We start from the raw sequence: 22,804 nt of genomic DNA on the forward strand, positions 1-22,804 counted from the left end.
TTATCTGGTAACACTAAGTGTGGAGTTAGAAAGATCATAGGTAAAGAAATGATGAATTCAGAGCCACTCTCTTTCTTAAACTGTAATTTTCTGTTAGAATCTTTTGGATGGATTGTAAAACTTAAGTATCAGCATAATTTACTAATTCGTTCAATGTTTCACTATGCCGATCACACTTTATTTCTTTAATGAATGTAATTGTTGGCCAATTGGCCTTTTTCTTCTCACTCAAACTTGTTTTTGTTCAGTTGAGTTTTAATCTAGTGCCAAATCAGGCAGGAAAAAATATAAAGAGTTAAAAACTTTTTGTTAGCTTACTGGTAGCGTCATAAATGCGCAGCCTTTGTTTCCTTACTTGGAGCTGCACTCTAGCAATGAGAATGGTTCGTTTGGCTTTGACATTCGTTAGCGTGGCTAAGAGATGAGCTGTTAGCTGCCTTGTTGGTGACAAATGGATTAGTGGAGTTATCTAGAGAAGGAATCTGCAGACTAACACAGCATCTTAGTGGCTTAATGGACTCAGGTTTGAACAGCATAGTAAAGGACTATTTTAGGTTTGTACTTCTGGTAATTCCTGGAGAATCCCAGCATGAATGAACAGATCATTTTCCTACACCACCACCCCAAATTTGTCATTGTTTCTAAACTCTCCTGTTACAACAAGTAATAGAGTGTATTAGCCAGGGTTTTTGTTTAGGAAAGGATGTCTTCTGAGTTTCTAAACCTGGTCCAGTCCTTTTTTTATTTCAAAACAATTGGGAGATTCTAGAACAGAAGCAAGACTGTTTCATATTCTAGATCTCAAATAGTCATGTATTTAATGTAAATTAATTTGTGCAACTTTCTTCTACAGGAATTTCTAGTTGCTGTTGGACTAAGAGGAGCTACCCTTCAGCACAGAGTACTGCCTTCAGGTTTAAGCTGGCACGAACAGGTCAGGTTGCTACGGTTTTCTCAAATGCATCTTTAATTTCAGTGTCATTGCTTTAATATTTGCATTAATTATCAGACTTACCATAGTGAAAAATTTTGGTGTTAGCCTTTGTCTCATTATCCTACTCTGTTCTTGCAAGTGTTAATTTTACTTTTTTTTTTTTTTCTCTTGTTGCTCTTCAATAGCACTGATAGACTATAGATTTGTTCTCAAATTTTAATTTGTGTATTCATTTGCTGCAGTTCATCTCATCATCCTAAATCTCTGCCAGGGCCACTTGAGGAAGTTTAAAAAGTTGAGTTCAGATAGGAAATCTCCATAGCCTAATGCTCATTATTTTCTTGCCCTTCTCTTTATCCAAGTACTTAAATAGCCCTTGACACTTGCAGCTTTGATAGGGTTTCTCTATTTCTGCATTTCTCCCATTTGCTTACTTCATTCCTCAAGTCCTCGTTTCTCCCTATCAGTTTCCTGTTTTAGGTTGTTTGTATAGCATTAATGGAAAAGAAGACTTTGGGGAATTAGTAAGCAGCTGATTACATAAAGGTTTGTAATGCAAATCTCTGGTTTAAAAGGGTTATATTGATATGTGTGGATTCAGAGGTATAGCGTAGCAGGCATTTTAGAGAACCTAGAACTGGAAGCTGTGGATAGAGGTGTTTGAGTTAGGACATGCCATTAGCAGAGTAGCAATATAGTTGTGTGTATTTGCATGTACACCATGCCAAATTACAGACTGTAAACCCTGTCATTCTGGCTGTCTTGCTACAGTATATATGGTATGCATATTTTACATACATTTTTGTAGTATGTGTGTGTGGGGCTGTACTACAGGAACCTAGTGCTTTGGGCTCAGCAGTGTTGCTCCTTTCTTCTCTGCATGGTGTTCTTACATCTTCTCGTAGCCTACTTTACATACTGTACTGCTATTGCGGAGTGAATTTCCTCACAAACTGAGTCGAGAACCTTGCCTGAAATGTGTTTGGTATCTCTTTGGGGGAAAAAAAAATATTAGCCAAAGGATTAGATAGAGGAAAGGATTGAAAAGACTAACAGTGCTGGTATGCACTGTGCTCGGGATAATGGTTAAAGGCCAACTTTTATCTTCTGTACTGTAACTGAGTTGGGAGAGATTTAAAGATGATGGTTCTCAAACAAAAAGTAAAGGGGAATAGGAATTTATTTTATACAAAGTAGGCTACTGATAGACAAAATATTCCTAACAGTACCATAACAAAGGCAAAGAATGATGAATGAGATTGTGTTTGTGAAACATTTTAGAAATAGATTGAGAGTAGCTGGATAATTAGCCACTTAAGGTTCTGTGGCTAGGTCCTTTCCATATTTTTTTTTTTTCTGGTATGCGGTTTGGCTCTTGTATCTTTCACCCCGTTTACATTCAATGCTTTCCTGTATTCAGACACTTGGAAGCACCTTTAAATATCTACCAATCAAGCATTTTAATGTTAAGGAATTTCTTTTTTATAATTTATAATTGCTTGTTAATTTAACACATATTGAAGGATTATAATAATATGTTTGTGATTTTTAGATTTTATATTTTCTGAATATTTCTGATGAGCCTGTTTTGGGATATAATCCTCCAGCTACAATTACAACTTTTCATGTACATCTGTGGAGTTGTGCCCTTGATTACAGGTAAATAAAATCCGAGCATATATCACTTGATACTACAACCATGTATTTATTCTTTAGGCTCCAGTTTGCATATTGTAAATAATATTTATTTAGACCTGTTTGGAAAAATTTCTTAACATAAGTTCCCTACAGTTTAATGTATTTAAAGTAGGATAAGCACTAGCCTAGGGTTGGGGAATTCCAAGTAGGCAACCTCTAAGACTTCTTTAGCACTTCTGAAATATGCGCAAAATACTGATACATATATATATTTTTTTTCCTCCCCTGACCCCTCTTGTTGTTAGGCCCTTGTTTTTGCCAGTCAGATCTCTACTTACTGTTGAAACTTTCAGCATTTCCAGCAGTGTTGCAGTAGATAAATCCTCTTCTACTCTCAGGTACAATTTTAAGTGCTTGTGAAACATGGAAATTCCTGTAAAACTTGTAATGCCTGTCTGCTTTCTTAATTTAGAAAGCAAACACATTGTGTAAATGATCAAATTTGTTTGACTTTTTGAAATGTACTTTGCTTATGTGTAATCTTTCTATTTTATTGGGTTAAATACATTATTAGTTGGATTGCTTGTAGTAACAACTAGCAGCTCTGCAGCCTTTAATACAGTTGTAACATGTCCTATACTAGAGGACATCTATACTATATTGAGATAGTATATTAAATAAGGAAATATTTAATGTAACTTTTCTTAAAAATTCAGTTAAATAGTCATTCTGTTATACCTGTACTGATTTGAAGCATTTCCCAGATTGATTGTTTCTATTGCTAAAACCTTATAAATGGCCTTGTATATTGGAAACAAATGTATGCTATTTTATTGGAAAAAAAAAGAAAGTGTTAGTCGGATGACTCTATGTACCAAAAACATTATTTGTTACTCAAATAAGGATCAAATAGATAAAATGTGAATAAAATTTATTTAGTAATTGTAGTTAAGATAGTTAGATCCATATTCTACAATTATCTTAGGGATTTGGGAATTATGAAAGGTTAAAATGAAGAGTTTGAATTTAAAATATGTTTGAAATAATTTAACTATATAGGAAATATATATTTATATGTTTCCAATAGATTTTATACATGTGTATTTAATTTTTTTTTTTTTTTCTAAATTAGTTAAATCTTGTCTGTTTTGCCTGGTTACGCAGTGTTTCCTTAACATGTTTGGTTCTCTCTGTCTGTCTATTTTTTTTCTTTTTAAGGATAATTTTAGATGAAGCTGCTTTGCATCTGTCTGACAAGTGCAACACTGTTATGGTGAACCTTCATAGAGGTAAAGGATGTTTTAGATATAACTGTGATCCATTGTTGAATTTCTGATAGAGCCTAAAGAAACAAAATTGCCAGAATACTCCGTATATATGTGAAGCTTCTTAAAGAAAATAATAAGCAGCAAGTTGAATATGAACGAGTAGTGTAGTATTGGTGAAAACATGGAAGTAAGTTGTAGTTTTGATTTGTAGATGCAGCAGCATGTCAGAGAACAGAAACCTGACAGTCCTTGATGTTGTTACTACAGCTGCATGTTGGGTAATTGAAAAAAGTGCATTTTTGAAAATCTTGAGTTGAGACAGAGAAATCTCCATAGAAGAGCAAGCTCATAAAATGAGTTCTAAATGGTTTAACTTGAAGAAAGCTCATAAAATGAGTTCTAAATGGTTTAACTTGAAGAGTGTTATGGCATGGAATTGCGGGTTCCTTTTCAGAAAGATAACAACTATTTTGCTCTCATTCATATCCTAACAACTTTTAAGACTAAGGCACTTGACTTGATATTTAACAGTTATATTGTAGAAATAATTAAACCCTGTGGTGACAAATGTGCATATTTTGCTGAGATAAGAGATCCTTAGTGAAGGAGAGTGTAAAGATGTGCCTACTTTGTTTAAATATGAAAGAGGGGAAATAAGTTATCCAAGGCGCCGAAGAGTTATTACAATGTGAAAGTGTCCAAGTGGCCCTTCAACTAAAACATTCCTAGGATGCTTAGTCACTTAACTTCTGTGTTGATATGTTTCTCTAGTTCATATGGATAGGATGAAGATAAATGCATTAGAGATTCCACTGCACGCAGGTGGTGGCCGGGAGAGTAATACATTGGACTGAAGATTTCTGTTTTTATTTTGAGTAACTGAAACTTGAACTCCAAGAGTAAATCTGATGATAGAAAAAAATGCAGAAATATAAAAAAAGTGTTGACCAAAAAATCCACCTTTTTTGCTCATATTGTTTCTAGTGGTTTCATGACCCCAAATATACAGTAAGGATTATGTTTGTTCTTAAGTATTCATCTTCCTCTTTTTAATTACTTATTGACTTTCAGATTATGTTCGTGTTATGGATATGGGACTGCTGGAATTAACCATTACAGCAGTAAAATCTGATTCTGATGGGGAAAGAGTAAGTATCTGTAATCACATTAAAGTAAAATGTAAAATCTTCATGACAGAATTGTGATTTGAAAATGATTTTATTATGCTTATATTATGCAAGTGGGGAGATTGTCACAGTTTACCTATACTATTTTTTTAAAGTCTCTTTTGACTAGTTAAATTAATTTAAAAGTATCTATGTATATATTGCTGTTTTTATAGAACCTCAGATTGGTTTTAAACATATTCCTGTCTTATTGCTATCTAGACTAAACCACGTTTTGAGCTGCACTGTTCCAGTGATGTAATCCATATTCGTACCTGCTCTGATTCCTGTGCTGCACTAATGAATCTTATACAATATATTGCAAGTTACGGTGATTTACACCCACCTGCTAAGACAGAGATTAAATCTGGAGTCAGCAAGCCAAAAATGAAGGTATAAAATGACAAAATGCCATCAATTTAATTACACGTTTCTTAGTAATATGTGTCAGCTCTGATGTCCAGATTCTATTTCCAAATAATATGAGAATTGCTGCAAAGAAAGCGAACTGATTGTGTATAGCTTAAAATGTGTTTGAGAGTAAAATATTACCTTTTTTTCTGCCTCTGTCAATACTTGGTGTTTAAAATATTTTGTGCTGTTTACCTACTGTACTTCATTCTTATCTGAAAGAAGAAGTTCTAAGACATACATGAGCTGTCCACATGCTCTTAATTAAGCATTCTGATGATCTAAATACCCTGAACCACAATGTTCTAAGCTATTTTATGGATCACCTAGCACATAGTTTCAGTTCAATTCGTCATTTATAAAATTAGGGTATTAAATTAGGGTATTACTCCTTGCGCTTTAACGGTTGCGTATCAAGCCATTCTAGCGAAGTCATGTTAAACATATTGCAGTTGGCTTTAAGATGTGACTATGTATAATTCTTACCTTATAGGTAGATGCCTTCAGCCAACCATCTTCCCAAGGACCAGTCCTTGCTGAATCAGAGCAACAGATTTTACGGGATTTGATGAGTGATGCTATGGAGGAAATTGAGCCTTATCAGATTGCTTCTCCCATGAAGCCAGAGTCTAATGGTAAGGCTCCTCTGGGGACAAAAGTACCGCTAAAAAAAGGATACTTTATTAAGTTAAATACAAAATATTAGTATCTGTTAATAATGCTAATACTATTAATGAGAAAGAAAGCACTAGAAAAATGAGAAAATTCTAAATATTAAGACTATACCTACACAGCTATCTTAACATCATCTGTACATTGGACAAATGCTAATACAATCTTTAAGAAAGGAAAGTGAGACTGAATGTTTTGCATATGTTGAGATGCTGTAGCAAGAGTGGGAGCACACCTTTAATGTCATGAAATCTTCTGACTAACAAGTATGAGATTCTTACCTGTAGCAGTAGTACTGCAAAAGTAATTTAAGGTTCTGGTCAGATATACGTAACTAAGATGCTGAAAACAATAGGGAAAGATATTGACTTTGTGGGTCTCTGTCACTACCCAAAATTCTCTAAGAATGAGTCACCACCAGGTGTAAATTGATAGGGCATATTGCAGTGTGGAAGAATCAAAGATCTCTATTCTGCATATGAAGGCAATCCAGGAGGATGGAACAGTTTAACTGAGTCATAGAAAGAATTTAGAGCTATAAGGCAATATTTTAATTAGCAGAAAGAATAAGGTAATTGATTTCATCACAGGATTGTAGCTTCTGCGTCATGTTTAGAGCTAAATCCAAAGTAAAATTGGAAATTAATTTAGTATTGCAAATAGTGATAATATCCGGTTTTTTTGATGTCTAGACTCTTTCTAATGGTGGAAGATGAGTTATCACTGTAGTATTGAAAGTTATAGGTATTGTGGTCTTACTACATGAATGAGACACTTGGACACAAAAAACTGTTTTATACCTGTGGGGTTTTTTTTACAAACAGTTTTTCTTGATTTTTGTCAGCTCATCTCTGCTAGTAGCAAGTTACGACTGTTGTAATTGCTTTCAATCATACAGTAGATAAAATTAATTACATCATAAAGAGATTATGCTTATCAGATGTTGAATCAATTTCTACTATGAAGTACGGTTTTCAAAAATTTAAGTAACTTATATTTTCACTAAATATTCTTTTATTTTGTTCTTGTTTTCATATTTTGTAAAGATTTTTTCACTAAAACTTTTTTTCCTCCCCTGCTCCCTCATCTCCCAGGAGTTTTGGATGACAGCTCTCAAGCTCGGGAGCCGTCTTGTTCAGATCTCTTCCTGTTTCCAGATGAAAGTGGAAATGTCTCACAAGAATCAAGTCCCACTTATGCTTCATTCACTCATCACCTGATAAGTGAGGCAGTGGGAGATGTGCCCGCTGAAAGCGATGACTTCTGCATTCTTTTTGCACCCAAAGTTTCTGTCGCTGTAAGAAGCTTTGAGAATTACTATGATACCCATATGTAAACTGAATTAGAGAAAAGCTTATGCAAGATGTGCACAAATTAGACTTCATAGCTTTTTCTTGATTGCTTAGTGATATTTGTATCAGTGGGCAAAGTAACAGAACAGTAATCTTTCTATTTGGAAAGTATTTCATATATTGTTATCACTAGGCATGAATTTTAGGCACTAGGCAGATATTTTAGAATATATATAATTTTTCTATCTCTGCATTATGTAATTCTTGTCTGATATGATTGTTACTTTAGAGTATATTTGCAGTTTTTCTACGTTTTATTCATGGTTTAATACTGTCATTTTGACCTGTAATAATGGCACAATTAGAAAAGGTTGCAAGAAGAAATACAGTGTTTATCAAAATAATAGCTTTGAGCATATTTTAATCCTGTATTCATTTCTCATATAGTCTAAGCTTTCATTGCTTTTATGGGCCTGAGGTCCTGACCAAAGCTCAGAGAAAAGCTTATGTGTCACTTTATACCACCATATCTCCACTGCATGAAAAGATTTAGAGAACTATAGGCAAACTCTTTGAAAATGGCAGGTGTTCATGTTCTTCATAATATCTCTAGTTGCCTTCCTCTTAATAGATACAGGTAGTTCTGGGTTCCTGATGAGAAGCTATATTTGCCTGGTTATCTTTGAGCTTGTCTACTTCCAAAAATGCCAATATGGGAGTTCTGGCTCTACTATGTTATTTTCTAATTCTTTTGCAATTCAGATAACTTTTTTTTTTTAACTTATTTTCAGTTTCTAGTTTATTTTTATGCGCATTTGTCTTTAGCTTACCTTAGAAGAATCATTGCTAAACTGAGAACAGGTATTGTGCCTACACTGTATTAATTTCAGAAGACAGAGTACAGAATAGTTTAGTTTTGTTTTCTTTTCATGTTGAATTACACTTTTGAATAAAGAACTTTTAACTTCTCAATGTTATGTACTTTTTTTTTCCCCCACTAGGAGAAAGAGGAAGAACCAATAGTAAAAGTAATGGTTGATGATGCAATTATCATAAAGGAAAATTATTTCAGTCAGCCTATTAAAAAAACAGATACAAGCAAAGCTCCCCTTCATTTTCCTGTTCCTTTGGTACGCTATGTTGTGAAGGAAATCTCTCTTATTTGGCATCTTTATGGTGGAAAGGATTTTGGAACTGCGCCACCAACATCTCCAGCTAAAAGTTTCGTGTAAGTGTTTGAGATACCTAATTTTCCTTGAATTTGAGATTGAATGGTGACATTAACCTCATAATCCTTCCCTCTGTCCATCCCTCCCTCTCCATAAGGAATGTTCCTTTCAGTTTAGTTCCAGATACCATAGTATGTTTTTCCCATCTCCTAACCTGAATGAATGGAAGTGGTTTTGGTGTTTTGGGGGGATGAAGGGATATTTTTGCTTTGTAAGGTTATATTGAAAATGAAGTGTATTCTCTGAGAATTTTCCTTAGCAGACTGGGGCTTAAGGGACACAAGAGACTATCGCTGTAATAGCTGGAGTCTGGTTTTGAGATATTACGTAAGTTAAAGAGGAATTAATGTTATCATAGTCAAAATTAAGGAAATGTTTTATGAAAGTCAATTTGGTGGGAAACATAAACCTAGAATTCTACTCAAGTATGCATAACTTGAGTGGAGAAAAGGAAGTATTTTTTGGGTAACAGTAACGCAATTTTCAGTATTTTCTGCTCTTTTCCAGTATTTTTCTCTTTTAACCATTATAATACTAAGCAAAATCCAGTGACATGTGCATGCTTTTACAGTTAGAATTACAAATGAGCTGACTGTAAATTTAAACTAGGAAAATGTACCTTTTTGTTTGTTTGTTTTTCCCCCCTCAGTAGTCCCCATAGTTCTCCTTCTCATACGCCAACAAGGCATGGACGGAGTACAGCATGTGGGGGAAGAGGAAGAAACCCAGACTTCCTAATGGAAATTCAGTTAAGCAAGGTGAATGATAGAAAAGTCTTCAGCCGTGACTCTTCATTTGTGAATAGTTTTACATATCCGTTTGATATCAGCTTTCCTTTAGAATTGAGTAGGCTGTTTTTCATTACTATGTGCATCTAAGCAATCATGTTGAAGATGGTGAATTTAGAATTGATTTAACAGATAATTTTTTTGTTCTCCTAGAACAGGATTGCTTACTTGATGAACAAACATGTTTCTAAAGAGGAAGGATGTTTATTATAATATCCTTAACAGGTTTTTTTGGTTTGATCATTTTTTAGGACTGCTCTTCTGTTTTCTTGTGACTTTAGTTCTACTTCGATTTGATATGGCTATTATGAAATAAAGTGATTTAGGAAAATAACTGGGATGTATATCTGTTGAGACATTCAGTGTTCCAGTTGATGACTGGGTATTATTTAATATCCATTTATCATTTCACAATATCTTCATTTTTATGGTTTCCAGTAACATTACTTAGTGTCCATTGGGCATGATTATGTTCCTGATGGTTTTTAATCCTGTGCCTCAAATCTAGCATAGAAGCTAAGTTGATTCTGTCTCTGTGTAGAATATTGACAAGGAGTTACCCAATCTTCATATTTAATGGATCAGTAACAGCACCTTTTTAAAATAAAGTTTTCTCAATCACTTCTATAAACATGAAAGGGATTACATAAAACTAAATGCCTTTTACATTCTGTACATGTTTTTAGAGCTTAAAATTCAGCCCATTAACAGTTAAAATTTGCCAGAAAAAATTGATAATTCTTTAGCTTTTTCTAGACAGAAATGCTACTATGATAAAAAGGGTAAAAGAGTTTAATATTCTGTGTTGAAATTATAGTAATACAGTATTTCTTAAGATCTTAGTATCTGTCCAGTGGAGGCCACTGTTCTGTTTGCTATATGTTCACTATTCCGTTACACTGCAGACAAGAATGCTATGGGAGTTATTAAGGCAGGGAATGAATGCTAAGGAAGTTATTAAGGCAGGGAATGATATGTATGTAACCACAGGTCTCTGACTGGAAATGAGAGTTATATCAAGAGATGGGGAAAACAGGAGAATTTAGAAGTAAAGGATTAGAATTTCTATGAGCTAATGTGAATAAAGAAAAAGGAATGTAAGATTGCAAGCATCAACATGAGAAGGCTATTAGAAACATTACTTTCTTAAGAATATTAGGTGCAGGATTCAAGAATCACTGGATTCCCTGGTACAGGCTTCAATATGATGCAAGAAAGAAGAAAAGTTGCAACCGAACTGAGAGGAAAAAGCAGTGTCCATATTAGAATGAAAAGCAAAACCTGTTCTTTATTTCAAACTGACTCTGTTCTAGCTTGAATTTCCATCCCACAATATGAGTCTGCCCACAAACAGGAAATGGTGTGCAAAAATCTGATTAGTTTTCAGAAGCCTTAGTATTATTCCTGTAAAGTTAATATATTGGAATAAACTTTAAAGTCCCTATATTTTTTTAGTAGTATTCTATTGTTAAAACTTGTTTATCACTGAGGCTGATCATGCTGTTTTTCTTCTCTTTCACAAAGGTGAAATTCCAGCATGAGGTATACCCATCAAGTGGGCCAGAAAGTGAATCCAGTCTATTGGAGCAGCCAGTGTCACGGCAGGTTTTTATTGTTCAAGACCTGGAGATCAGAGATCGCTTAGCTACATCACAGATGAATAAATTTCTCTATCTCTACTGTAGTAAGGAGATGCCCAGAAAAGCGCATTCAAACATGGTACAGTTATGAAATATGTTAATTTATTGTATTTATTGTGGTTGGACATCATCATTGAGAGTTGTATGGATTTCTTGATCTTGCAGGAGCAGGAACATGAGGTCATGGAACATTAATGTGATATTACTCATTGCTAGTTATTTTCTGGACCTAGTAAATATTAAATTACTTAAAAAGGCAGTTTGAATATTAGTATTTCAGGTATTAATGTTTTTGAGATTCTGTCAGTTTAAAAAAGTAGATGTGCAGAAATACTTTGCCAGTGTTTTGGTTTGGAACACATCTGTTTGTATGTGTATGCTTAAACTTTTCAATATAAATGTAGTCTTAAAGTATACTGTAGTCATACTGGTCTATAAAGAACTTAGTATTTTAGAGTTTTCTTATTTCAGTGATCTTGTTATAGCATCCATAAAAATTACTGCAGTTCAACACTAGCTTTGTAGTTGGTGAGTGGAATCCTATTAGCAGGACAGAGGGTTTTCAGTAAATGTTTGTCCTAGCTAGTGTTCTGAGATTTAATAATTGTGGATGTTGTTACTTTTTATTTAACTCGTCCATGTTCTTCAGTTAACAGTTAAAGTATTGCACGTCCGTCCAGAGTCTGGCAGATCCCCACAGGAATGTTGTTTACGTGTTTCACTAATGCCACTTCGCCTCAATATTGACCAGGTTGGTTGTGCCAATGCGGAGAAAAAAAAAAAATCCAACTACTTTTGCCATTTATTTAATATTGATACTTTTTTTAAACTCTATGTGTAACAGTCACACTCTTTATATTGAGGTTGTTTTCTAGGTTTGATATTTTTAATTTATGATCAACCACACATATGTTTGGATCTCTGCTTCTCTTTTTTTATGTCTGTGTTAGAACTTACCTTGTGCTCCAGCTATTACAGTGATTAGACTTTTTTTAATTTAAAAACTAAGAACATCTATAGAGCTGGCTGTTCCCTCAAAAATGCCAGTTCATCTCCTGAGATTTCTGTTGACCTCTATACTTCTTGAAATGGTGACTTTATAAAAGCGTATGCTTATACTTGAACAATCTTGGTTTGTTCATTAGTGAGTTGGTTTTGGTGGTGTTAATTGAAAAAAGTTAATCATTAACCCAGAAGCTGTTCACAATATTTTAGTCAAGGGCACTTGATACTTCAGGACTGATTCTGTGCTGTGAAGCTTTTGGTCTTGCTATTGCCTGCAGCGGCCTGAAGAACAGAAATGGGAGAAATTGTTTTACTTTATTTCTTTAGCAAGCATTTTGTGCAAAGTATTTTTCGTATACTCAAGCAACAGTTCTTCTTTTTTTTTTTTTCTTTCTATTTATTGGTAAGGAAACTATGTATTCTTGCACATTCAGATTTAAAGTGCAATTATTACTCTTTGTAGAGGCATTTCTTGCTTCATTTATCTTCTACAAAGAGATGTGTTTTTCAAAAGCACAATTAGGAACACTGTACCTACCTCCCATTTCCCACAACAGACATTGGATACCAGGTTTTCACTGTATTATTAGAAAATATTTCTCTATATGATTTGTAATAATTTCGTATAGAATAGTAGCATGGAAATACTGCCATCTTGTGACGAAGTATGTTCCCGCTTTATAACTTTTCTAAATCCTTTGAATTTTGAACCATAAAAAGAAGTAATCTTTGTAACTTCTGCAAAATTAACCACACTTTTCTTGGAAGCACAGGGCTGCATGCACTTATGTTAGAAATTCTTGTTATTTCTGCTTAAGCTGTCCACTTATCAGTTGGAACCAAAAAAGGAAAAAGAAGCCCAGACATCGTTAGTCATAGGATGAATAAGGCACCAGTGTGATGCATCTGTCAAAAAACGGAATGGGATGTAACAGCCAAGACATTAAGTAGCTCCAGAGAAGTGTTAATAACTTTTAATGAAGCACTGGTGAGATCTGATCTGGAATGATTTGTCTGCATTGGCAGTATTAGTACAAATAAGTATAAACTGGCCTTGAATACCTTTTGGTTGGAAGTTAGGAGTGAGTTTGTAGCCATTAAAAGATTGGGCCAAATGGGAGCAGAGATGATGAAAAACAAGCTGAAGTTTTAAGATGGCTCAATAGCTTATGAATCAGATCATATATAGCAGGGAGCAATGACCAACAGGTTCTTTCTAGTTTCTCTCCTAGATTCCTAAATGACTTCTGCATTCATTAGAGGATCAAAAAGGATCAAAATAAAGAAATACATTTTGACTCATATCCATATAGAAATATAAGACCTGGAATTGTGGGTAATTTTTTTTTTAGAGAGTTGGTGATATTTCTTTCTTTAAGCTGATTGTATTCTATTGTATTTTTGACATTAGGATGCCTTGTTTTTCCTGAAGGATTTTTTCACTAGCCTCTCTACAGAAGTTGAACTTTTAGTGACTCCAGATCCTGAAGGTATGGTGAGATAATAGGAAAGAGCTTCTTTTTTTCTCCTTTAATGTGTGTGCCTGTGTATAAGTGCACATGTGAATTTCATGTGTGTTTATAAAAGCAGTTAGTGATCAGAATTCAACATTAATAATTAATTTGTTAGAACACAGAAATTTTGGAAGTGTTTTATGGTTTTGTATTTTATTAATACTGACAAAGATCTTCAGCACCTGGAATTCGGGCACACAATGTGGCAAGTTTGGTTTTGCCAAAATTGGAGCTTATTTAATGAGAAATTCTGAAAAAATTGCAGAATGTGTATATATAATACTAGGAGCTATAATTAGATAGAACAAAAACATTATTTGCTGCCTTTTGCAAGAAGGGGTATGTCTGTCTAATCACTTTAATTTAGTTGGAATGCCTAGAGAAGGAATATAGCTCAAGTTTATAAATAAGCAGTACAGTGTATATAGTTTGTTAAAGCAGTACTTTCATTCAACTGCACCAAGTTTGATTTAAAAAAATGTATTATATTAAAAAGTGCACTTCTCTACTAATTATATCTGTGAATTTGTTAGCAGCTGCACTTTACCTACTTCTGTTGAGACAGCATCCCGAAATGCATAGGCTATGAAGTACTTTGCAATGCTCCTGTTAAAATGGATTATTTATGCCAATGCATAATTAGAGCTGGCAAAATCTTTCTTGAACTTCAGAACACTTCATGCAGACTTTTAAGTAAAATGCAGTGGCTTTGTACCATAAACCTGAAATTAAGCCTCTTGTAATAATATCGAATGATAATATTGTCGCACTAAGAGAGTATCGTTAATAGTCCTGGTAGTAATTCCTATTAATTAGCATTAAAACTTAATAATAAGATGATTTTATAAATCTGGCTTTTTCATAATCACTGTGAAAAATATCAGGCTGTTTATTGTGTATAACTTCTTTTTATCTTAGTTAAGAAGTCTCCTGGTGCTGAAGTTACCTGTAGTTTGCCCAGACATGTCAGCAGCCTTAAGGACCCAAGTCCAGTCATTTCTTTCTCAGTACACAAGCAAACAAATGAAAATGGTAGCATTGATTCTATTGATGTGGTTAATGGAGATGATCATCATTTCTTACAAGAAGTGACATCGTACAGTGATCAGCCAGTATTTTTCAGGTAAATTTTATTTGCAAGATTTCCAGAAAAGCACAGCTATTCTGCTGAATGCTTTAAGAAAGTGTCATGATAAGCCATTCAGAATTTATGGACAAGATGTGTCTTTTTATTTATTTACCGATTGTGGAAATCAGCTATACTTGTTTGTGCCACTGGAAGGTAACTAATGAATTTCTTAACTTTTGTGCACTACTGTTCACAAGAAAATAAAATGCAATTAAAGCTCTCCTATCTACAGAATAAGTACGGTGTTTTATAAATAAATAAAAAGACCAGTATTTGTACTGCGCATCTGAAAATGTAAATTAGATCTAGTATAACCAGCAATGAAAGTATATGAACAAAAATGATATCATGGAAAAGTTATGAGATTAAAGTATGGTAAGAAAAGTTCTGAATATAGTCCTGACCAAAAAGTGACTGTAGAGATTGCATCTTATTATGCAGAAGTTATTGCAGTCTTGTTATGCAGAAGTTTTTTCTCATGTATTCCAATGATAGATACTTTAAACGACAGATACTTTTGTAAGCATTGCAGAACCAAACTGTGAGAATGACTGTGATTTTATTTTATCACAGATATCGCTAGCAGAAGTTTTTAATAAGTTCCAGTTGCAGGGATAAATTTTGTCCATAGAAATACTGCAGCCTTCTCCCCCCACAAATGTGAATTTCACTTAAAAAAAAAAAAAAATGAAGGAAAATGTTCATTTACAGGAATAGTACTACTTTTGCAGGACAGTTCCATTTATTATAAATAAACCTTGATTTGAAATTAGTAAACCAAGAAAAGCTCAATTTGCTGTTGTGATTTTTATACTTGCTCTAAAGTACTTATGCACTAGAATGGTATCTGGAGGAACTGTGGTTTATAGAAAAGGCTATAGGAGGATAGGAAACCATGGATTTATTTTTGAAAGGATCAGTTTACTTCCTGTTTATGTTCCTCACAGTAGAATTTCTTTTGTATATTCCAGAGAATTTCGGTTTACATCAGAAGTTCCAATACGACTCGATTACCATGGCAAACATGTATCAATGGATCAGGTTTGTTTATAATGCTGATTCTGCAGAGGAAGAGAAATCCCCCCCCCTCCCCCCCCCCCCCATATTCCTACTCGTTATTGATGAGAAATGCAGAGCATTTCTTTCTTAAAATTCCAGTAAAGCTTAGTCTTGCTTCACTCTTATTTTGAAACCCGGCGACAGATCCTCCAGGTATGATTAATCTGTACTCAAAATGAGACTTGAAAGTCATGTTTAGCAACTCAGTGACTGGCTGAAAGTCTTTTTGCACAGCTGTGATATCTCTCAAGGGGTGATACCACTGCCTGATGCCTTAATTATGTGTTTCATTTTCTTTGTCATTCAATGCCAGGATAAAGCACTCCCTTTTTTCTCTTTCTGTTTCTTTCCCCTGCAGTCCAGCAACATAGGGGCTTCAGAATCTGGTGCAGAATAAAAAATTTCTCATGTTTATTTTTAATATGGGTTAGTTACTAAATCCAGTTTGCAGAGCAGATATCAAATATTTGCACAACCAAGTTTGTAACTTGTTATGGCACAAGAGTGAGAAAATATAAGTAGAGGTGAGAACTCCTTGAATTGGCATTGCTGCCAAAGAAATTGTAACATGAAATAGCAGCTTTATGATGCCTGGAACACAGCAATGCCAGAGCTAGGTTTACATGAGTTGTTACATCTTCATACTTCTCAAGAAGCCTTCTTGTACGGAAAGATTTTTCTCAGAGTAGCTGAATAAGCCAGAGTTTGTCTTTTACGAGTTTTCAGGTAACATAATTCACAGCGCTGTAATTAGTGTCATTTAGGAGACTGGGAGGGGATCAGTTTAGACAAATAAAAATGCATGCAAAAGATTTGAGATGATGAAATTATTTCAAATTACAGACTGCCCAGAGTGAATAAACTCTTCTGATAACAAAATATTTCATTTACAGGGAACATTAGCAGGGATTCTCATTGGGCTTGCTCAATTAAACTGTTCAGAATTAAAATTGAAGAGGCTTTGTTACAGACATGGGTAAGTTTATCAAATTGTAAAATAACATCAGTACTGCAGATTGGACCTGTCTATGGTGAATAACTGAGTATAGCAAGCAAAATCCAGAATCTCTCCCTAGATGCACTTACAAAATTCAAGATGCTTTCTAAAAAATTTTTTTAACCAGTATTTCCATTTGAATAGGCCTAATGTAATTTATGGACATTTGTTCTTTGAATGTGACAAAAACTGGAATTAAGAAATCTCTGTGAATGTATAGAGTTCAAGAAAATCATCTAATATATGTGCTAATCTTAGTGCTGAACTCTTAATTTTAGTTGTATGGTTGCTTTCTGCGAAGCTGTATGCCATCGTGCAGTCTTAAACTTTTCTTTTATGAGGCATGTACACATGAAAGAGTTGGATTAGCCAAGAGCAACAGAATATGACGTTCAAAAACAGCTTCCCCTTTCTTTAAATGACTTTTTTGGTTTCAGTGAATAATGAATTCTTTTTTATAAATATTGATCACTTTATTTATTTCAGTTTGCTGGGTGTGGATAAATTGTTCTCTTATGCCATCAGTGAATGGATTAATGATATAAAAAAAAACCAGCTACCAGGAATTTTGGGAGGAGTGGGGCCAATGCATTCACTAGTACAGTTAGGTAAGTTAATTCTTATTTCTATACAGATACATGTGGCACTGGTTTAAAAAAAGTTGACAGTGTCAGCTCTTATTTTTACTACTTCTTCTCAAGGCATACTGTTATTCAAAAGAACTTGCTAAATAGGGCATTCTGTGTTCGTTTGCAGTTCAAGGTCTGAAAGACTTGGTGTGGTTACCAATAGAGCAGTACCGAAAGGATGGCCGTATTGTAAGGGGCTTTCAAAGAGGAGCGGCTTCTTTTGGTACTTCCACTGCAATGGCAGCACTGGAGCTAACAAACAGAATGGTTCAAACTATACAGGTGTAGTATATTGCTTCTAGAATTAGACATAAAATGAGAACTTTTAGCAGTAAAGTGCTTTATATTAAGCTAATATCTTAATGCTACATTTAAACTTGGGATCCTGTGTAAAGAATGCTATACAAATAGGAAAGCAGAGAATTGGCAAAATTTCAGGCAGTCTGTGAGGTGAGAACTGTGGTATCAAATGCAATGTCTAGAAACTTGTGTTTAAAATCTTTCCCAACATCTAGACTGTTAAATGTTTTTTATAATGCCTTTGTCTATGTTTTTCCCATTTTATTATCACTGGTTTGGCTAAAATATGTTTTTTATCATTAGAGATATTTTTCTGTACAGTTTAACATTAAAATACTCGGCTGCACTGAAAAAAGTCACTGATATGAAGGAAGAAGAGTTCTTGGCTTATTTGTATTTTCCAGTAATAGGTTCTGAAAATTTTCTGGTAATGTTGGCTTATCTGTACTTAAAAGCAATAGTAATAATGATAATACACTGAAAGTCTATAAACCTTTCTGGTTTTAATCCTGAAGTAATCTTGATTTAAAGAGATAATAGCTTTATATTCTTCAAAGTAAAATACGTAATGAAAATATAGTTTTACCAGATTATTTTGCAAATGCCGTATGTGTGCTTAAGTTTGAACAAATATGGTGAAAAACAGTGGTGGTATTCATGCGAGTGGAATTGTGTATTTACTTATGTATTTGTAAGAAAAACAGACTATTGTTTAAACATTTTGATTTTTATCTTGAGGTTTTCGTACAGGTCGGAGGATGCCTTTGAAGTAATAGCAATTACAAGAAGGGGGGAAAAAAAGCTATCAAGACCTACAGCATTCATGGTTTCCTTCACTATGGAACTTAATGTATAGTTAGTTGTACTCATCCCAGAAGTTCTTGTGCAAAGGCTCAAACTGATGTAAATCAGTATTATTTGTAGAATTGACGATACTATTTTTTTCAATTAGATCACCCTATGAATAGTTTAGAAATGTGATCTGATGCTATAGTAAAACTACTGTTATTTTGCATCCGCTCTCTATTTTCAGGCGGCTGCAGAAACTGCGTATGACATGGTATCTCCAGGGCCAAGTTTTATTGAAACAAAAAAGATCAAACGATTCCCTCGCCATCGTTTAGCTCATCAACCAGTAGACCTACGGGAAGGTGTGGCCAAAGCATATAGTGTAGTAAAAGAGGTGAGTGCAAATGCCATTGTTCTTAATCAAACTTAAGTTATACCTCATAAGGAAGCAAATAAAATAACAAGTGTTAGCTTAAGCTAAGAAATTTTTAGTACCAACTGAAGAAGAGCTTAATTTTTAAAAAAGACTGTCTTCATCAGTAATTTTAAAATGACAGAAAATTTGTATGGAAAAATCCAAGAAGCAGAAATAAGCCAAGGTGTTATGCAGATAAGGGTGAATAGGACTTCGGTGTTCTTTAGTTGTGTATGGTGCTACCAGGTATCCAAAAGCTTAGCATGTGTGCACTTACTGTTAATTTGAGATATGTACAACTGATTCTTTACTGTAGTTACTGCTATATGTTGAGGTTGTTAGAGCTTTAAGCGTAATACTAATGTAAAACAAGTGAAAGCTCTGTGTCTTTATCATGACAATGTATTAAAAATTAGAATGCTAACTTGTGTGTGTATTGTACTTTTAGTATTGTATTTTTAGTTATCTTTACCTGATATAGGAAGTTAGATCTCAGGTGGGGAGTCTTCAATTAACTCTAGTCATTTTGGAATAGGCACAATAGACCACAGCTTTTTCCATTACTCACAAGGAGTGCCACCAGAAGTTACATGAAATAATTTTTTTCTGTAAGCTCATAAAAGTGTTATTTTAGGCTTCATTAGAAGTACTAAGTTAGATTTATCCAATTATAGTTGTACATTTCTGATACAAATCACAAAGGTTATTATTGCTGAGCAGTTTAAGTTGCCACTAAAAGGAGAGGTTGCCTCTCCTTAAAGGAGACGTTGGTTTTGCTTTTTCTGTGTGGCTAATTTCTGTTCATTTTTCAAAGGGGATTACAGACACAGCCCAGACCATCTATGAAACTGCTGCTCGTGAGCATGAAAACAGAGGAGTAACTGGAGCAGTAGGAGGAGTCCTCCGCCAAATTCCACCAACTGTGGTGAAACCTTTTATTGTTGCAACTGAGGCAACCTCAAATGTTTTAGGTGGAATGAGAAACCAGATCAGGCCAGATGTGCGTCAAGAAGAGTCTCAGAAATGGCGCCTCGGGGAAGACTGAGATTATAAATGTGGCTCAGCAGGCAGGTAGCAAGGCTGGAAATGCAGAAGGTCATGTCCTGTTGGCAGCTTTTGATGGAGCTCACTTTGTTTTGTTATGCTCATCTCAGGAACAAACAAGGTTTTCAACTATTTAATAGCAAAACATCCAACCAAAAATATTTATGAAGTGAAAAGCAAATTGGTACTTGCTTATGCTGTGTGTTACCAATACATTTGGTAGGTAGTGCCAAACATAGCAAAGCATGCACTGCCAACTCAGAGACATGCTTGCTCCGTTCCATTTACCATATTTTTCATGGTAGATTTAACATCTGAGGCAGTAGCCTGTATGGTGAAACTAAGTACACTTTAAAGATATTTTTTTCAGCATAGTCAAAGAACTGTCTTTATTAAAGGGCTCTATAGATGCTCTTCACTGACAAAACAATAAAAGCTTTCATTTTGGACATGAGATATGAAGGCTACGTAATATGAAAGCAGGTAATATTGTTTAGTGGTCATAAGCATTGCTTTTAGCGTGGCATTTACAAGGGCAAGCTTAATAACCATTCAGAGTTTAGATTCAGTGTTGATACACCTATGAACAGAATTTGTTCCTAAATATTAAATTCCTACTTTTGTGGGTCTCTGAAGAACCTGAATGTTGCAGAAATGTTCTGTTGTGTTGCACTTTAAAGGATATGGCCTGTATATTGTGCTTTTTTTATAGTGTGAATAAAATGTAATGTGCATTATCCTTTATGTGGTTTAGAAGTTTACACAAATTACTGAAAAGAGCATCATTTGATGAAGATCCTACAGAAGGGAGAAGTGTATCTTAAATTTGTTTAAACTACTCATTATACGTAAAAACACTTTTGTCTTCAGTTACACCAGTTACTATACTAAAAATAACTATTCCTCAGAAAATTACCAGTTACATGCTACTGTAGCCAAAAGTTTTTTCTAAGAATGAGGAATCCTAAGTAAAAAATTATTTCATAATTTCATAGTTAGAAGTCTATAAAGACTATATTTTAATAATCTGCTTTTAAAGATCATATTGTTGCAGTGTTGTTCATGCTGCTCTCACAACACAAAATATTTGTAATTTAAATTTTGTATTGTCATTTATTTGACCATGACTATCTGGGGTCATTTAATTTGGGTGAGGGATGGGTTGAGAGGATGTAAAAAGAAAAAGCTTCCAAAAATCAAAGTTGATACTGACGTTATTTTCAGTTTAATTTGTGACCAGGATCTCCACAGAGCTTTATTAAGCAAATGACATTGCAAAGTTTCTGGGCAATGAAAGGCACTAGCTATGCCATGAGTTAGTTTATTCTTAAACTTTGTTTCCCTGTACCAGCAAAATCTGGAGGACAAAAAGTAAGGGCTGTTCTGTAGTTTTTTCTATTCATTTTGCATTACAAGACCTTAAGAGTTTTGGTGACTAGCTGAAACATCAGTTGGTACTAGTCCTGTGCTTGTAATAAGTACAGTCCTTCAAATATGCTATGTCCAGATCTCTACTGCAATGATGGACATGGGAGGCTTTTAATCTGACTTGAATCTCTAGGGGTGATAAGGAGGTAGGTTGTTTTTGTTTTTGTTTTTAATTTAAATACCTGATGGCAGCAGAAACTTCACTGACTGGTATTGCAGGACAAACAGGAGCACATGGAGAGACAGAGTTACTGCCTGCTCATCCCGATGATATAATAGCTATTCCTGGGACACCAAGGAATCTAGCTGGAGGGTAACTAAATGATTTGAAAGTATCCACTCTACTGCAAAGACTACTGCGGTCCGATTTGTTATTTTTCATAAAACAAAATTCTGATTTTATGAACAAGTTCTTATATTAGGTGACATGTGGTACTACAAGGTTTATTTTCATTCACTGGAGTCATCTTAGTTGTGGTACACTGAAGAACTGGTTATCTGAGTTAAGCATCGTGTTGTAAGCAGAAGGAGGTGCCATTGAGAGAACAAACACTTGCAGATTTAATGACATGAAATATTTTCCGTTTTAACAATATTTTCCGCAGCTCACACTTCTCTCCAGTAACTGTCTCTTAACATTAGGAGATAAAAGGTGAGCATTTCACAAAGGAGTGACTTCCAGGTTTGTAACTTGGCACTTCCTGAATGCCATCTCAAGAAGTGGTGATGAGCCAGTGCAAGTAAGTAGTAATGCATCATTTTCATTTGCTGTTACCATACTGCATCATTTCAGCTGGCCCAGTTTGTCTAGTTAATTGGAGTATATTGTAATAGCATAAATCTGCGTATTTAATTCCTATATAAACCTTTTTCGACATTGCTGAAAAGGGAAGTGGCAATTCAGTGTTCGTTTTCTATTTTGTCGTGATCTGATTGTATAGCAACGCTATTAGAAAATATTTTTATACAAAGGCATGTTGTCAAGGTAAAACATTTTTATAGACTGTCTCTCAGTGTCAACAATACAAATTCTACAAATCATTAAACTTCACTTTTCACTATTCAAATCCTTACATTTACTACTTGCACTTTATTGAGCCTGTTCAGTGAAATTGACTTTAATTTTTTTCCTAACATTTTATTTTTACAAGCAGCTTCTTAATTTTTTGAACATAAATTCTGCATTGTTTTTCAGGTGTAACATCAGCTTGCAGTGTTTTGAAATGTTAAAAGCAAAAAACAAAAAAACCCATATACCTTACCCTTTACATTAGGACGTTGTTTTTAGAATGTGTCACATACGGAACAGCTTGTTTTAATTTGAGAAGTATATATTGTGTATGAAAAGGGGATTCATCAAGTGCTCTGCCTAATACTGTGAGAGTTCTGAGGTACTTAAAATATACAGAATGAGGTTTGACTCTGGACGTATTTGCGGTGAATGCAGATATGTGTTG

The 22,804-nt window shown here is 34.4% G+C and overlaps 1 protein-coding gene across 2 annotated transcripts in view; it reads left to right on the forward strand.

Annotated features, from left to right (window-relative positions):
* The window catches only part of ATG2B (autophagy related 2B), a 43,345-nt gene extending 22,689 nt beyond the window's left edge, over nucleotides 1-20,656 (forward strand). Inside the window, exons 23-42 of one of the 2 annotated variants that reach the window (XM_064512109.1) lie at nucleotides 854-934; nucleotides 2,487-2,593; nucleotides 2,878-2,970; nucleotides 3,791-3,861; nucleotides 4,912-4,988; nucleotides 5,229-5,399; nucleotides 5,911-6,052; nucleotides 7,184-7,386; nucleotides 8,383-8,609; nucleotides 9,260-9,368; nucleotides 10,923-11,117; nucleotides 11,688-11,789; nucleotides 13,455-13,533; nucleotides 14,476-14,680; nucleotides 15,658-15,727; nucleotides 16,639-16,721; nucleotides 17,229-17,350; nucleotides 17,499-17,653; nucleotides 18,705-18,854; nucleotides 19,690-20,656. In XM_064512109.1, the coding sequence (XP_064368179.1) occupies nucleotides 854-934; nucleotides 2,487-2,593; nucleotides 2,878-2,970; nucleotides 3,791-3,861; nucleotides 4,912-4,988; nucleotides 5,229-5,399; nucleotides 5,911-6,052; nucleotides 7,184-7,386; nucleotides 8,383-8,609; nucleotides 9,260-9,368; nucleotides 10,923-11,117; nucleotides 11,688-11,789; nucleotides 13,455-13,533; nucleotides 14,476-14,680; nucleotides 15,658-15,727; nucleotides 16,639-16,721; nucleotides 17,229-17,350; nucleotides 17,499-17,653; nucleotides 18,705-18,854; nucleotides 19,690-19,920 (2,673 nt within the window). In that variant the 3' untranslated portion in view covers nucleotides 19,921-20,656. The remainder of the gene's footprint in view (nucleotides 1-853; nucleotides 935-2,486; nucleotides 2,594-2,877; nucleotides 2,971-3,790; nucleotides 3,862-4,911; nucleotides 4,989-5,228; nucleotides 5,400-5,910; nucleotides 6,053-7,183; nucleotides 7,387-8,382; nucleotides 8,610-9,259; nucleotides 9,369-10,922; nucleotides 11,118-11,687; nucleotides 11,790-13,454; nucleotides 13,534-14,475; nucleotides 14,681-15,657; nucleotides 15,728-16,638; nucleotides 16,722-17,228; nucleotides 17,351-17,498; nucleotides 17,654-18,704; nucleotides 18,855-19,689) is intronic. The other variant, XM_026107690.2, reaches the window with a different exon arrangement.
* The last annotated feature ends 2,148 nt before the right edge of the window (nucleotides 20,657-22,804 follow it).

The sequence above is a fragment of the Dromaius novaehollandiae genome, chromosome 5, assembly GCF_036370855.1.
Source record: "Dromaius novaehollandiae isolate bDroNov1 chromosome 5, bDroNov1.hap1, whole genome shotgun sequence".
NCBI classification, from domain to species: Eukaryota; Metazoa; Chordata; class Aves; order Casuariiformes; family Dromaiidae; genus Dromaius; species Dromaius novaehollandiae.